The sequence below is a fragment of the Staurois parvus genome, unplaced genomic scaffold (assembly GCF_062004578.1).
Source record: "Staurois parvus isolate SC_StPar_1 unplaced genomic scaffold, SC_StPar_1.0 ptg000704l, whole genome shotgun sequence".
In the NCBI taxonomy this organism is placed as follows: domain Eukaryota; kingdom Metazoa; phylum Chordata; class Amphibia; order Anura; family Ranidae; genus Staurois; species Staurois parvus.
Window position 1 is genome coordinate 1,422,234 of NW_028318500.1, and position 15,124 is coordinate 1,437,357.

At 41.0% G+C, this 15,124-nt stretch overlaps 1 protein-coding gene across 1 annotated transcript; it reads left to right on the top strand.

Moving 5' to 3' along the window:
- Positions 1-205: 205 nt before the first annotated feature.
- LOC149445894 (carbonic anhydrase 15-like) lies at positions 206-14,631 on the top strand. The gene is made up of 8 exons (XM_089653158.1): positions 206-338; positions 5,102-5,137; positions 6,073-6,243; positions 6,398-6,543; positions 10,046-10,138; positions 10,217-10,283; positions 11,048-11,211; positions 14,165-14,631. Exons 1-8 carry the CDS (start codon positions 278-280, stop codon positions 14,369-14,371), a joined length of 945 nt encoding a protein of 314 aa, XP_089509284.1. The 5' UTR covers positions 206-277; the 3' UTR covers positions 14,372-14,631.
- Positions 14,632-15,124: the final 493 nt, after the last annotated feature.

The window sequence follows — 15,124 nt, forward strand, 5'->3', positions numbered from 1 at the left end:
AGATTCTGCAAACAACATCATCGAGCTATTCAGGCAAGGCAGGCTACTTGTTACTTATTGTCTAAAGGAATTTGGATCAGTCTCATGACAGAAGGGGAAGAGTTAACACTCCAGGTGGAGTCAAACTGACTGCCCATAACATGCATAGAAAAGAGTTAACATAAAACACAGCCCAATTCTTTATAAATATTAAGGTACGAGTACAATGGGTCTATGGTCAAGCAACCTGAGTGTGCGGCAGCTTCAGCTCAGCTCCTAGGACATTATTGAGGACAGCATGAAGATGCTACAGCTCGGTATAACATTTATCACTTTACTTGTGCAGGTGTCTGGAGAAGGTAAGACTACATTCATGAATATCATTATTGTAACAAAATAGCATTATGATAACAAAAAAATTATTCTCGTTTCTTCTTTAGTTTCCTCCTCTGTGCCGAGAGGTTAGGTTACATTTAGAGATGTTCTGGATATGTTACAGGTAACAGTTTTGTAGAGTTGACTTTTAGTGTTAGGTTCTGAGGTCAGGACAGAACTGATGTTCTTAGTTACTAATATTTTTCAGAATGTGATAGATCACTATTTTAGGTCTGATAATAAAATTGGTTACTTTGGCTGTATTTTTGGTACTGAATACACACTATATTGGTGTCAGCAGTTTTACATGCAAATTAACTGATTCTTGACAAAGTCCATTTGTGTTAATAAATACAAGTCATAGAAACTCTTTTATTTTGGCCTGATACAAGACACAACATGCAGTGGTATAGCATTATTTGGGGGACCCTAATTCTGGAATGGGAGATATTTGTGCAAAGTTTATTTTGTCAATTTAAGGGATTAGGTCCATCCATGAATTTCCTATAGTTCAGAATAACAGCCTTGCTGTCCCTATTTGATCTGTTTGGGAACAGTTTAGCAATATGTCCTCTTTCTTTATGAACAGTTTAATAGATTGTTTTCATAATCTGGTTCTGATCTCTATCACTATATAATAATAATTTAAGGATCCACACGTTTGTTTATTTATGCAATATAATTCAAATATATTTTCACTACAATGTGTTAGGACACAAAAATGTAGTTTTTATTAAAGCATATCATACCCATCCTCAAGGTTACCCTCTGTCAGTAAATATATGGACAGTTTGTAAAAATCAGTAATTTTTACAGCTGTCTGTAAATGTCAGGCGTTGATAAGTTGTCATGCTGTGTTGATTTTTGTAAGTGTAAGCCAGTCAAATTTCTTGTTATGGGTATTTTCAATGTTTTCATATTGTGTTTATACTTTTTAAATATTGATTTGTCTAGTTCTTAATGTCATTTTTCAGGTTGTCAGTAAAAAATGTGCTCCGTCAGTGAATTTTCTGTTTTGTCAGTAAAAAATGCTGTGGGAGGTTGGCAACACTACTCCTCCTATGCATCTAGGAAAAAATGATTTAGTGCCTGGTCATACCAGGTGTGACTTGCCATGTGAATTGCCATGCCATGCAAGTTTCAAATCACATGGGAAGTCACACCCTAGTGTCCGCAATTAAAACGGTCATATCGGTGCAATTCCGACTCGATGTCTAAAGTAGTACATGCGGTACTTCAGGTGCGACTTGCATAGACGAGAAAAAAACACCTGTGTCTTGCAAGCCGTAGATGTCTTGCAAGTTGCACCTCAAGTTCGGAATGACACCTGACTTTGAAATCGTGTCACTTCACTGGAAGTCACAGTACTCAAAGTATGATCGGTGTGACCAAGGACTTAACGGTGTTCTCCCTTTCTTCCAGAATATTTACTCTTGGGCTCCATGTACACGGGACAGTTCTGAATGATGGAAACTGACTGCTGGAAAACGTAAATTAAAAAACATCTGTTTAGCCGCGTTTGCATACCGCGTTTATGTGCGTTTGCGTTTAGAAGCGTTTTTTTAAGATACTCTCAGGAGACCTTCCAAAATGCCCAGAAAGCACTGAAAAACAGTATAAAATTAACTATTTCAGACATTTTAAGAGAAATAGAGAGAGCAGAAGCAGAAAGAGCAGTATTTGTTGAGATTAGCTGTCTTTTTTTTGTGGTGTTTGGATGTGTTCCAGCTCATTTCTGTGCAGAAATTATTGCAGCAGTGTCTAACATATTTTTTTTCATGCAAAACCTCAAAGTATGGTGTGCATGCATTTTTCATGATGAAAAAAGGCTCTGGGCAGCATCTGGAAATGGAAGAGTTAAAAAAGAATTTCAAACGCAAACACCTATAAACGCAGTTAGCCGTGTTTCACTGCGTTTACAAGCGTTTTGTTCAGGGGTTGCTGAAAAAACACTGAACAGCTCCTAAACGTGAGTTTATCTGTTGCAGTGTACATGAGCCCTTAGGTAACACACAAGTTACATGTTATCTTTTATTCTTTGGCAATGAAATATTCTGTATTTTACAAAGTCTACCTTTTGCTGTAATGCTGTAAGGTGCTGATATTGTGTATAAATAGACATAATTAATTAAATATTGCAAGATTAAATATCACTTGGGAAAAGGACATATTTACCAATCTAATGGAGGCTATGGGGCTAGTCCAAACCCACTCTACCTATGGGAGAATGCTAGGTTTCAGAAAAGATAAACCTATTGTGTTTGTAAACCTGTGGAAACTATGCTCCATTGGAATAATGAAAAACGATTACGTTAGCATGATTACTCATCATGTTTCATACTAGCCTTACATTACAGCATGAAGTATTGCACAGACCTGCATTGTTTTCTTTTTTTCTATGCTTAATCTGTTCTCATTCTTTTTTTTTTAACATATTCAGTGTATGAAGTTTCAAGTCAGACTGTTTGGCTACTCTAGGCAACGTACCATGGATCCATGGATGTCTACATTTAATACTGGTCTAGCTGATCTACTAACTGTTATCTAAATATTGTAACAGTTGTGCTTAAAAGTTTGCATATCTTTGGAGAATTGGTAATAGTTTGCACTATTTTTTAAGAAAACACAAGTGAGCAGGCAAAACACATTTCTTTTATTTCTTATGGGATTCATATTCAACTGTAGGTCATAACAGAATGGCACAATTGTAAAACAAAACATGGCAACAAGTGAACAAATGAAATGCCCCTGTTCAAAAGTCTGCATACCCTTAGTTCTCAATACTGTGTATTGCCCCCCTTTAGCATCAATGACAGTGTGCAGTCTTTTGTAATAGATGTCTATGAGGTCCTGAATTTTTGTAGGTGGTATAGCTGCCCATTTGTCTTGGCAAAATGCCTCCAGATCATGCAAATTCTTTGGTTGTCTTTCATGAACCACATGTTTGAGATCTCCCCAGAGTGGCTTGATAATATTAATGTCAGGAGACTGTGATGGCCACTCCAGGACCTTCAGCTTTTTCTACTGTAACCACTGGAAGGTCAACTTGGCCTTGAGCTTAGAGTCATTGCCATGCTTGAAAGTCCAAGAGCGTCCAAAGCGCAGCTTTTATGCAGAAGAATGCAAATTGTCTGCCAGTGTTTTCTGATAGCATGCTGCATTGATCTTGCCATCATTTTTCACACGTTTTACCATGCCTTTAGAGCTCATATACCCCCAAACGTTATGGAGTCACCACTATATTTCATAGTGGGGATGGTATTCTTGGTGCTATAGACCTTGTTGACCACTCTCTAAACATAGCACCTGTGTTTGTGACCATAAAGCTCTATTTTGGTCTCCTCAATCCAGATTACAATGTGCCAGAAGCTGTGAAGCATGTCAAGGTGTTGTCGGGCATATTGCAACTGGACTTTTTTGTAGCATTGGTGCAGTAAAGGCCTCCTTTTGGCAACTCTACCATGCAGCATTTTTGTTCAAGTACCGTTGTATTGTGTTCCTTGAAACAACCACATCGTCTTTATCTGTATTTTCTTCTGAGGTTACCTATGGGTTTTTCTTTGTGTCTCAAACAATTATTCTGCCAGTCTGGCAGTTGTGGCTGCAATCTTTCTTAGTCTACCTGACCTTGGCTTAAAATCATGAGATTGCAGAATTTTCCACTTTCCACTGAACAGTACTGACTGGCACATTAAAGGCTTTGGATATCTTTTTATATCCGTTTCCATCTTCCATTACCTTGTTATGCAGGTCTTTTGACAGTTCTTTTCTGCTCCCCATGACTCAGTTTCTAGCCTGCTCAGTGCATCCACATGAGAGCTAACAAACTCAATGGCTATTTATGCACAGACCCTACTTGCAATTTGAAAAGCCATAGATGGGCAGAATTTACTTTTATTCCCCATTTTAACCTGTGTGTGTCACCTTGTGTGTGTGTGTACCAAGGCCAAACATTCCAGGGTATGTAAACTTTTGATCGGGGCCATTTGAGTAATTTCTGTTATCATTATGATTTAAAAAGGAGCCAAACAACTATGTGATAATAAATGGCTTCATATGATCATTATCCTTAAATAAAAGACAGTTTTTTGGCATGACCCATCTTATTTTCATTATGACCAGTCATATCAATGCCAAAATTCATTGTGACCAGACATATTAATGCCAAAATTCCATGATTTCTGCCAGGGTGTGCAAACTTTTAAGCACAACTGCATTTACAAAATCACTCTGCCATGCATATCGTTTTCTTGTGATATTTTATTTGTTGAAAACCAAATAAACATATTGAACAGGAAGACACTCTTAGAATACATAGGCATGTTTTCTTGCTTATTTATTGTCATCTAAGTTTCTCTGTTGATTATTTTTTTGGAGATCTATGTACAATCTTTTGATGGTGCTGACACAAATGTTATTGTGGAGTAGCAGCACTTGTAGCCCACAAGTTAGCATTAACGGTCAGTAAGGGTTCTTTCACTAAACAGGTCAATGGCAGTTGAAGTAGGGCTTAGTATTAAAGACAGAGAACTCAAGGACCATGTACCAAAGTGAAACCAACATCGAAAAGACATTAAATTGGGTTTTCTTTCCATAAAGGTAATAGTAAGCAAGCATTTTGCTTTGTCTTGTGTAGTTTCTTTTTAGTTTTATATATATTTAACATAGCTGAAAGGTTCACTTTAACTACTAGAATGTTAAACTTATTTAGGAAGTTTTACTTTAATAATTGTCTATCTTTATTCAGGTCAGTGGTGCTACTCTTCTCAGAACCCTGCATGTGGTGAGTGAATTAGCAAATTACCAAAATTTGATGAGGTTTGAAAAGCTTACCAGTCTTGCCTATACCAAACATCCAACCTTTAAAATATGTTAGAATTCCAAGCAAAAAGTTTTTGTTGTTTTTGATTAGGTGTGTGTGTGTGTAGAGGGGTTGTGACAAAGCCCTATTCTAATTATTCTAATGCTCTGTCACCAAGACTGAGAATAAAAATAATTCTGCAATGGGGACACAGTTAGCAGTAAAACTTTTTTATTAACTGCTTACCCTCCAGAGGGTTTACACCCCTACCTGACCAGGCCATTTTTTGCGATACAGCGCTGCATTACTTTAACTGACAATTGTGCAGTCATGCAACACTGCATCGAAATTAAATTTATGTCCTTATTTTCATGTGTGCATGAAGATAAAAAACTTTCAGCCTTTACAACCATTTTAAGAAGATTTATATGAAACCAGATAGCATTTCACACCAGCCCTGCACCTCTGTTCCATACACGGGAGTATCAGCAATGACCAAGGAGCCTGCCCAAAGTTGCCCCTCCTTTACACGAACATTTCTCTGTGCTTTGCACTCTTCCTCACATGCTGGTTCCTTTCCCTAACCATTCACTCACCAGACATGTGCCAAAGTGAAGTGGGTATCCTTATTTAAATGGTTCCTTCACTCAATGTCTCTTGAGAGTTCAGTGTCCAATCAGACCACTTCTCCTCATGAGGCATTGCATGTCTTTAAGGGCTCAATTCCCTTATGAGACTCCTCTTCCCATGCAATAACTTCACAGAGCCACCTACAGGTGGGAAGGCTAACTGCTATTGCCTACATCCTTACTTCTAGTAAATGGCATGGAGAAGCTTAAATATGAGTGCAATAGCTCAAGATGTGAATTGAGCCAAAGAAATAACACCATTGTTTCATGAATTTTTATTTGGATCAGGTCCTGACCATTGGAAGGACATTAATCACAACTGTGGAGGTGATTATCAATCCCCTATTAATATTGAAAAAGCCAAAGTAAAGAGAGACAGCCACTTGGGTGACATCACCTTCAACGGTTACAATCACGCCCCATCTGCTGAATGGAAGCTTATGAATGATGGACACTCAGGTAAGGTCATTTCACTGGCACTCTAGTCTCTTTGTCTGCTCTATGGTGAACCATATAGTCTATTTTCAAGCTACACGTTGTTGCACAAATTCTTTATCTAGACTCTGCTGGCAATTTTCTCATATGTGTTGTTATGGGTTTATGACATTTGCAGTTTTGCTGAGCCTATCTGGAGGCATAAGTATCAGTGATGCAGGTTTACCCAACACATACCAGGCCTTACAGTTCCATTTTCACTGGGGAAGCCCTACCAAAGATGGATCAGAACATACAGTGGATGGCAAGCAGTTCCCACTTGAGGTAACTCAACGTAACTGACCTATACTCTACCTTCCATAAAATTAAACTAAACACTGCTTGAAATTAAATGTACTTTCTGAGTTTCTTGACCAATGCACTCATTACATATACTGTATACATTTCATTACATATTGCTATTATCCACATTAGAAGCAATACAATATAGAATGCAAGTCATACATTTTAAAATGGTAATAATGGCATTCACTGGGACAAAATATGTTGGGTTATCTTTTCTTTTCAATCAGTGTAGTAAATTGCCATTACATGTTATGATGGGTATTTGAAGAAAATAATAATACAGTGGCACAATGAAAAAATGTGATGCTGCACTGCTTATACTCAAATAAATAAACTAAATAAATGTGTGACCCCCCTGGTGTGTTTAAATGTTACTTAGCCTATAACCAGTCAAAGTAAAATGAATGCGTGACCTACTTGTGTAAATACAAGTATGACAATACAAAAAACAATATAAATAGTGAATCAATAAAGTAAACCACCTCAATAGTGGATGCAGCTCCTAATAAACATCCAGTGATAATCAAGTCACATAAATATACAGCTCTGGAACCATCTAAAGGTAAGTTCATATCAAGATCTAGAGTCTCTCTTTACCACTTGCCTACTGGACACTTTTACCCCCTTCCTGCCCCTGCCTCAAGGGGTTCTTATAACAATGACAGATGCCTTCTTCCATGATCATGGGACTATCACAATCAAGATAATACCATGTTGTGCTACTCAGTGTAAATCACTCATGCCACCTTCTGTGCTCACAGAACTCTCACCTCCACACAGGTGTAAAGCAGACCTGGTGAGAGGAACCTTTAAGACTCTAGTATGTTCATTCAGCCATATTTGCCTTGCCGTACAGAGAAAAACAGAGAGACCTCCCATGGTGTAGTGCATAAATAATAACTTCTTTATTAAAAACAAATTGTCCCTCCATGTCCATATCTGCCTCCACTCATGCCCTACTTGTTACGTAACGGTCATTTATCATCTCCCCTGATGAAGTTACGTGACCGTGATGTACCACGTAGGGTGTGAGCAGAGGCAGATGCAGCTGAATTAATAGATAGAAAAATTGCCACCAAAGTTAGGCTGGGTAGCCTTGTTATAAGCTCTGAGACTCACCAAATATTAAAGGTGTGGATGTAAACCTAAGTGGATATGAAAAACAAAAAGCGGTAGCTGCAAGGAGCAAGCTACCAAAGTAGGTAATAATACACCCAAGCAAAGTAGCTCACATGTAAAAACACATATTTTATTAATTTCCCATTAAAATAGGGAGGGAGAGTGATATCTGCAGACAGTGAATATCACACAACCATCTAACATATAATAAAAACCAAAAAGCAATCTGGATTGCAATGCACAAACTAGTGTAGTGTCATAGTGGACAATAGTGAGGTGAAAAGTAAGCTAATGTTCATGATGAGGAACAACCTGTGGGCAATCTAATAATTCCCTAGGCAATGTATGGCTGAAACATGGACGATGACAAATAGTCTCTGTTTGTGGATGTACAGTTTAAGAGACATAAGTCATATAACCAGCAAGTGGATGGATAGTATGGCCACAAATGAAGTAATTGTCCCAGGTCTAAGGAGAGCAATAATGGATGACCATCAGATATTGAGGGCATAAGGACAAAGAGGTTCGGATTAAACCGGACGGATATCCAAACAGGTGTCTTGTATGCATATGGAAACTGTTAAATCAATTCATGCTGTCCTGTGCACAGTGGAAGTGAAGACCGGAGATAGTTAAACAGATAGGAAGACCGTATATGTGTAGAGAGAGGAAGAGATAAGGATACCTCTAGCAGAGTGCGGATTGTGACAGCATGAAATCATGAACAGGTGCTTCACACACTTTCTGTTTGGATATCCATCCGAGTGTTTTACAATGAGTAGCACAACATGGTATTATCTTGATGGTGATGGCCCCATGATCACGGAAGAAGGCATCTGTCACTGTTATAAAAACCTCTTGAACATTTAACCACTTTTTGACTGCGCTATAGCCAAATGACGGCTACAGTGCAGTCATCCAGTTTTGGGAGGACATCATATCACATCCTCCCAGAACGTGCCCCCGCGTGCCCCCGGAAGCGCGCTTTTGGCGCTCTCTGTGATCGCTGTGTCCTTTGGACAGCTGATCACATGACATGGTAAAAAGCCAATCACAGCGGCCTTTTACCATTTGATCAGCTGTGTCTAATCACAGCTGATCACCATGTAAATACACCTGCCGGTTGTTGGCGGTACTTTTTTCACGCTGTCACAGCGTGAGGAAAGTACTGCATATAACCGACAACTGTCAAAGGAGATATCTGCACTGATAATCAGTGCCCTGATAATCAGTGCAGCCCCAAAAATGCCCATCAGTGCCCAACGGTGCTGCCCATCAGTGCTGTCAATCTATGCCCATCAGTGCCATCAGTCAGTGCTGCCAGTCAGTGCCCTTCAGTGCTGCCTATCAGTGCCCATCATTGCCGCCTATCAGTGCTCACCAGTGCTGCATATCAGTGCAGCCTGATCAGTCCCTCCTCATCAATGCCCACCAGTGCCACCTCATCAGTGCTGCCTATCAGTGCCCATCAGTGCTACCTATCAGTGTTGCCATCTCAGTGCCAATCAGTGCTACCTATCAGAGCCCCTCAGTGCAGCCTCATCAATGCACATCAGTGAAGGAGAAAAATTACCTATTTGCAAAATTTTGTAAAACAAACATTTCAACATTTTCAGTATTTTTTTGTTTGTTTAGCAAAAAATAAAACACCCAGTGATGATTAAATACCACCAAAAGAAAGCTCTATTTTGTGTGAATATATAAAAAATATAAAAAATTTCATATGGGTACAGTGTTGCATGACCACGCAATTGTCGTTCAAAGTGCGACAGCGCTGAAAGCTGAAAATTAGCCTTGGCAGGAAGGGTGGTGGATGTGCCCTGTAGGCAAGTGGTTAAAGAGAGACTCTAAATCTTGATATGAACTTACCTTTGGATGGTTTCAGAGTTGTATATTTATGTGATTTGATTATCACTGGATGTCTTTTAGGAGCTGCACCCACTAATGAGGTGATTATTGATTCACTATTTATATTATTTGTGTATTGTAGTTACGCTAGGGGGTCACACATTCATTTTATGTTGCCTGGTTATAGGCTAAGCAACATTTAAACACAGCGGGGGGGGGGGTCACACATGTATTGAGTTTCATTTATTTGAGTATAAGCAGCGCAGCATCACATATTTTCACATTTACCAGTTTTGTTGTGGGACACAATTTGATATTTTTTATTTTTTCACCCTTCAGTCATTATTCCACCGTTGATAGCGCAGGAGTGACACTTTCTGTATTTACTGCACACTGGAACACTGTTGAGGTTTAAGATCCCAGTGTCAGTAATGTACACACACAAAGCACATATGAATATTATAAAGTTTCAGAAAAGTCCAGAGATGCCAAATAACAGTTTGTTTGTCTTCAGCTTCATATTGTTCACATGAATGCCAAGTACAGCAGTGTCACCGACGCTAAGAAAGACCCTCAAGGCTTGGCTGTGCTAGGCATACTGATAATGGTAAGACATGTTCAGCTATCATGTGCCCACATTTTTAGTAAATCTGGATAACGTATCTTACTGCTGATTTGTCTTTAGGTGGGAGAAGCAGATAATCCGCGGTATAGTCCATTAGTATCTGCTATGAAGAATGTATCATTGGAAGGTCAGTGTATATATCAACTTTATTTTTTTTTGTTACCCAGTATACAGTATTTGTTGAATCACCATCATGTTCTTGCCTGTACAATGAAATAAAAACAATCAGATTGGACTTCCTATCAGATTGTAGTGATACAATTGGCTTTCAACTACAGAATTCAGTTATCTGAGCTCGGTGTACTGGGATCTGATTGGTTCCTGCACTTCTCAGTGCTGTAACAGAACATAAATGCCATTGTTCTTCGCATAGGTTTAATAAATAAATCCTTGTGAATGAATCAAATGTGTCTTTGACTTTGATCAGAGGTAGTTTGAGCTTGGGTTCACACTAATGCGGTGCGGAATTTGCACCGTTTTCCGTGTGAATTCCGCACTGCATCATAATCGCACTCCGTTCATGTTTAGGTAACAACACCCCAAAATCGGTTCGCAAAACGCGGTGCAATGTGTAGAATCAAATCGCATGGGTGTGGATACCCATGCGATCCAATTCTGGTGCAGACAAGAAAAAGGGTCCTTTTTGGTGCAGATGCAGTGCGATTTGATGTATGCTAAAATTGCACCGCACAAAATTCGCATGTGATTTGCTCAGGAACGTGGTGCGGTTGCTGTGCGAATCACATACGATGTTCCTCACAGCAGAAGTGTGAACCCAGGCTCAAGGGTTTTTATGCCATTTATTTAGAACAAACCATTAACTTTAACACTTGCAGTACCCTAATGTCTCATTGTAAACACTTGTACTAACAAAAAGATTTTATTTCACAGGAGACTTTGTACTGCTGACACCATTTTCCCTAGAAAGCCTCCTCCCAGCTCATGAGATGTTGTCAAGATACTACAGATATCAAGGTTCCCTCACAACTCCTGACTGCTCACAGGCTGTCATTTGGACAGTATTTGAAGAGCCCGTAACCATCAGTAGGACTCAGGTACAACCAGAATGACTGTCTTTTTTTAGCCCTAACAAACATGGGTTACTGGTCAAAAAGAGAAAGTAAGATCCCCCAGTAGCCAGCATCAACAGACCCTCCAGCACACCATTTTGCGCTGGAGGTGCCGGAACTGCATTACCCCGTGTTACTACTGAAAAAAAGTGGCCCCTGTGGAAGCTTCTTTTTTGCCTCTGTTTTCTTAACCCCTTCCCACCGCCACCTCCTAGTCCTTCAAAAGGTTCTAAATGCCAGGAGGCGAAGGTGGGAATTCTGATCATGTGACTGCTGTGATTGGTGGTCACAACGGTCACATGATCGGAATGCTCCTGATCACAATTATGCATTGGGAAAGTTACTGCGCTGGAAGTGTGCAGGGAGCGTGCTCTCAGCACAGTAAAGTGTTTACAAAGGGATTCATATATGCAGCCGCTTGCCATTAAAAGCCCACCCACCAAGAACTGTATGGTCTGCGGGAAGTGGTTTAAATAGTTCTAAGGGCATTCCTCACAGCCAATGAGGAGGGAGCAAAGGGCCGGGCTGAGACATGCTCTGTGTGTCTATGGACACACAGAGCGGGACTTGAGAACGAGCAGGCATGAGTACCCCCATAGCAAGCAGTTTGCTATGGTGGCACTCAGCAGGGGGGAATAGTGAGGAGCACTGGCAGAAGGTCTGAGAAGAGGAGGTTTGGGCTGCTCTGTGAAAAACCATTAAACAGAACAGGTAAGTATGACATGTTAGTTATTTAAAAACAAAATCTACTTTTAGTATTACTTTAAGACTTGGGAAAGTTAACATTGGACTCATTGCTAAGGTTAAGTGGTGCATATCATTGTCCATTTTATCACATATTATGTACATTTTAATTGCAACTGAGACCTTTGAAATGACAGGAGTTGATAAAATGACACTTGCCCATTGACTGCACTGGAGTTCTGGGGTTTCTAGAGATCTCAGATGTACAGTATGTGCAGACACCTTGTGGTACCTGCTGTTTAGCCGCTTAGGTTTACTTGTATACTTGTTTTTAGCTTCTGTATATGTTTCTTCATGTAAAGATGAGAGTATTGGTTCCTTGGAACGCAGGTTTTCTACAGATAGGACTGCAGCTTGGAAATATATTCAGTCAGTTGCAGAGACAGTAATACCATAATCAGGAAAATAGGAAACATATTTTCTCATTGCTGAAGTTGGTCATATTTTGTACTTATGTGATAAATTATTATTATTATTATTATTATTATTATTATTATTATTAAACAGTGTTTATATAGCGCCAAAGGGTTTGGTCAGCGCTGTACATTAGAGAGGGGGACAGAACATGAGACAATACAGTACAATACAATACACGAGGGGTTCGAGGGCCCTGCTCTTTCGAGCTTACAATCTAGGAGGGAGGGGATAGTGGTACAGGAGGAAGTGGCTGTGGGGGATGGAGTGGTGGGAGGAGTGGAGGAGATCGGTTGTTAGGTGAGGGTAGGGTAGGCTTCCCTGAAGAGATGGGTTTTCAGGGTGCGCCTGAAGGTGAGGAGGGTAGGTGACAGTCTGATGGATTTGGGTAGGGAGTTCCAGAGGATGGGGGAAGTCCTGGAGAAGTCTTGCAGTCGGGCGTGGGAGGAGACCAGGGAACTAGAGAGTAGGAGGTCTTGTGAGGAGCGAAGGGCACGGGTAGGGTGGCATTTGGGTATCAGGTCAGTGAGGTAGTTTGGGGCAGCGTTGTGAATGGCTTTGTATGTCAGAGTTAGTAATTTGAATTTAATGCGTTGGGCAATCGGGAGCCAGTGAAGGGATTGGCAGAGGGGGGAGGCAGATGTGGAGCGGTTGGTGAGGTGGATGAGTCTCACCGTTGAGTTCAGGATAGACTGGAGTGGGGATAGCGTGTGTTTGGGTAGGCCAGTGAGAAGGGAGTTGCAGTAGTCCAGGCGTGAGATGATGAGGGAGTGTATTAGTTGTTTAGTAGTGTCTGGGGTGAGGAACGTACGTATCTTGGAGATGTTGCGGAGGTGGAGCCTGCATGACTTTGATAGTGATTAGACATGAGGTTGGAAGGAAAGGTTTGAGTCCAGGGTGACACCCAGGACTTTGGCGTGTGGGGTGGGATTCATGGTGGTGTTGCTAGTCGTGATGGAGAGGATGGGGGGGGCACGCGGGCTGGGGGGAAAATTAGTAGCTCAGTTTTGGACAGGTTTAACTTGAGGAAATGGAGCGACATCCAGTCTGATATGTCGTTCAGGAGGTGGGCGATGTGGGCGGAGAGAGAGGGGGTGAGGTGAGGGGTGGAGAGGTAAATTTGTGTGTCATCGGCATATAGGTGGTAGTTGAAGCCGTGGGAGTGTATCAGTTTGCCAAGGGAGGAGGTGTAGATGGAGAAGAGGAGGGGTCCGGGGACAGAGCCTTGGGGGACCCCAACAGAGAAGGGGAGAGAGGGGGAGGTGGTAGCGTTATAGGTAACGCTGAAGGAGCGTTGGGATAGGTAGGAGGAGAGCCAGGAGAGAGCAGTGTCCCTGATGCCAAAGGAGTGCAGTTTAGTAAGGAGGAGGGGGTGGTCGACTGTGTCAAAGGCCGCAGAGAGGTCGAGGAGCAGGAGGACTGAGTAATGGCCATTAGCTTTGGCGGTTAGCAGGTCGTTAGTGATTTTAAGTAGGGCGGTTTCGGTGGAGTGTAGGGGACGGAAGCCAGACTAATGGATCAAGGAGGTTGTTATCAGTGAGGTGGGCGCTTAGGCGATTGTAGGCTAAGCGCTCCTCACAACTTTCCAAACAATGAAAAGTATTTTTATGTCCGTATTTTAATATATACAGTTTGAAAATAGTGCAGATTAATTTTTTTTATAGGATGATAAATTACTGTAACTGTGCAAAGAATTTACAGTTTATTCTTCAAGAGATCAGTGGTGTCTTTTCATATTAATTATAGGTCTCAGACAAAGTATATTTTTATGTGTTTACAGCATCAAATCCTGACGGGCACAGCTCATTTCTCCTCTCAGGGAGAGACGCCTGTGAAAATGAAAGAGAATTACCGTCCACCTCAGCAACTTAAGGGACGCCAAGTATTGGCTTCCAGAGATGCCACTGTGAGCTGCTCATCTGGCCTATGTGCTCCACTATTGACCCTGTGTATGATTAGCCTGACAGCCAGGATTTTGCTGAATTAGAAGAATGCTATCATTTGTTATTTACTAAAGAATTTCACAAATCAGACTTGCTGAATTTGTGAACTGAATGAACTTGGAAATACACACAAGCACTGATTGAATCACATAACAGAACATCCTGATTAAGCTGGTATGATCACAGATATTAAATATCTCTGTTGCTGGAATTACTTTATAAGTTTCAAAATTGACTGCCACTGAGCCATTGTGAATGAGTGATGAAATAAAAGGTGCCATGCTGACCACTCATTTATAAACCATGTCAGTTTGTAAGGCTAATCTTTCCGAACAGTAGGCCTAAAGCATTAAAGCGAACTCAACCTGTCCTAAAATGTTTCTGAAGTAACAGCTGTCCAGAAGTGTTGTAACTTGCGGTGTTTGCAAGTATCTGTAGTGACAACTGATCCTTTGATCTTAAGACCAAACTCTATGTCAGAGATGTCAAACTCAATTTCATCATGAGCCATGTAAGCATTATGGTTGCCCACAAGGGGCCAGTTGTATCTGTAAGACTAGATATCCAGAGCACCCCACCCCCCGTTGCATCAGATGTCAAGGCCCTCCCCATCATCAGAAGTCCAAAGTCCCCCCCCTTACATCACAGTGCACCCCCCTTACCTTATTATGCTTCTGGGAAGAAGCTGGGGGCAGAGCTGGGAAGCAGAAAGCCCAGGGTCTAGAGGAGGACCAGAGAAGGGCTGGAGTCAGCTGCTGCAGTCTGCTGAATGCTAAGATCAAGGGAGGCGGGGATAA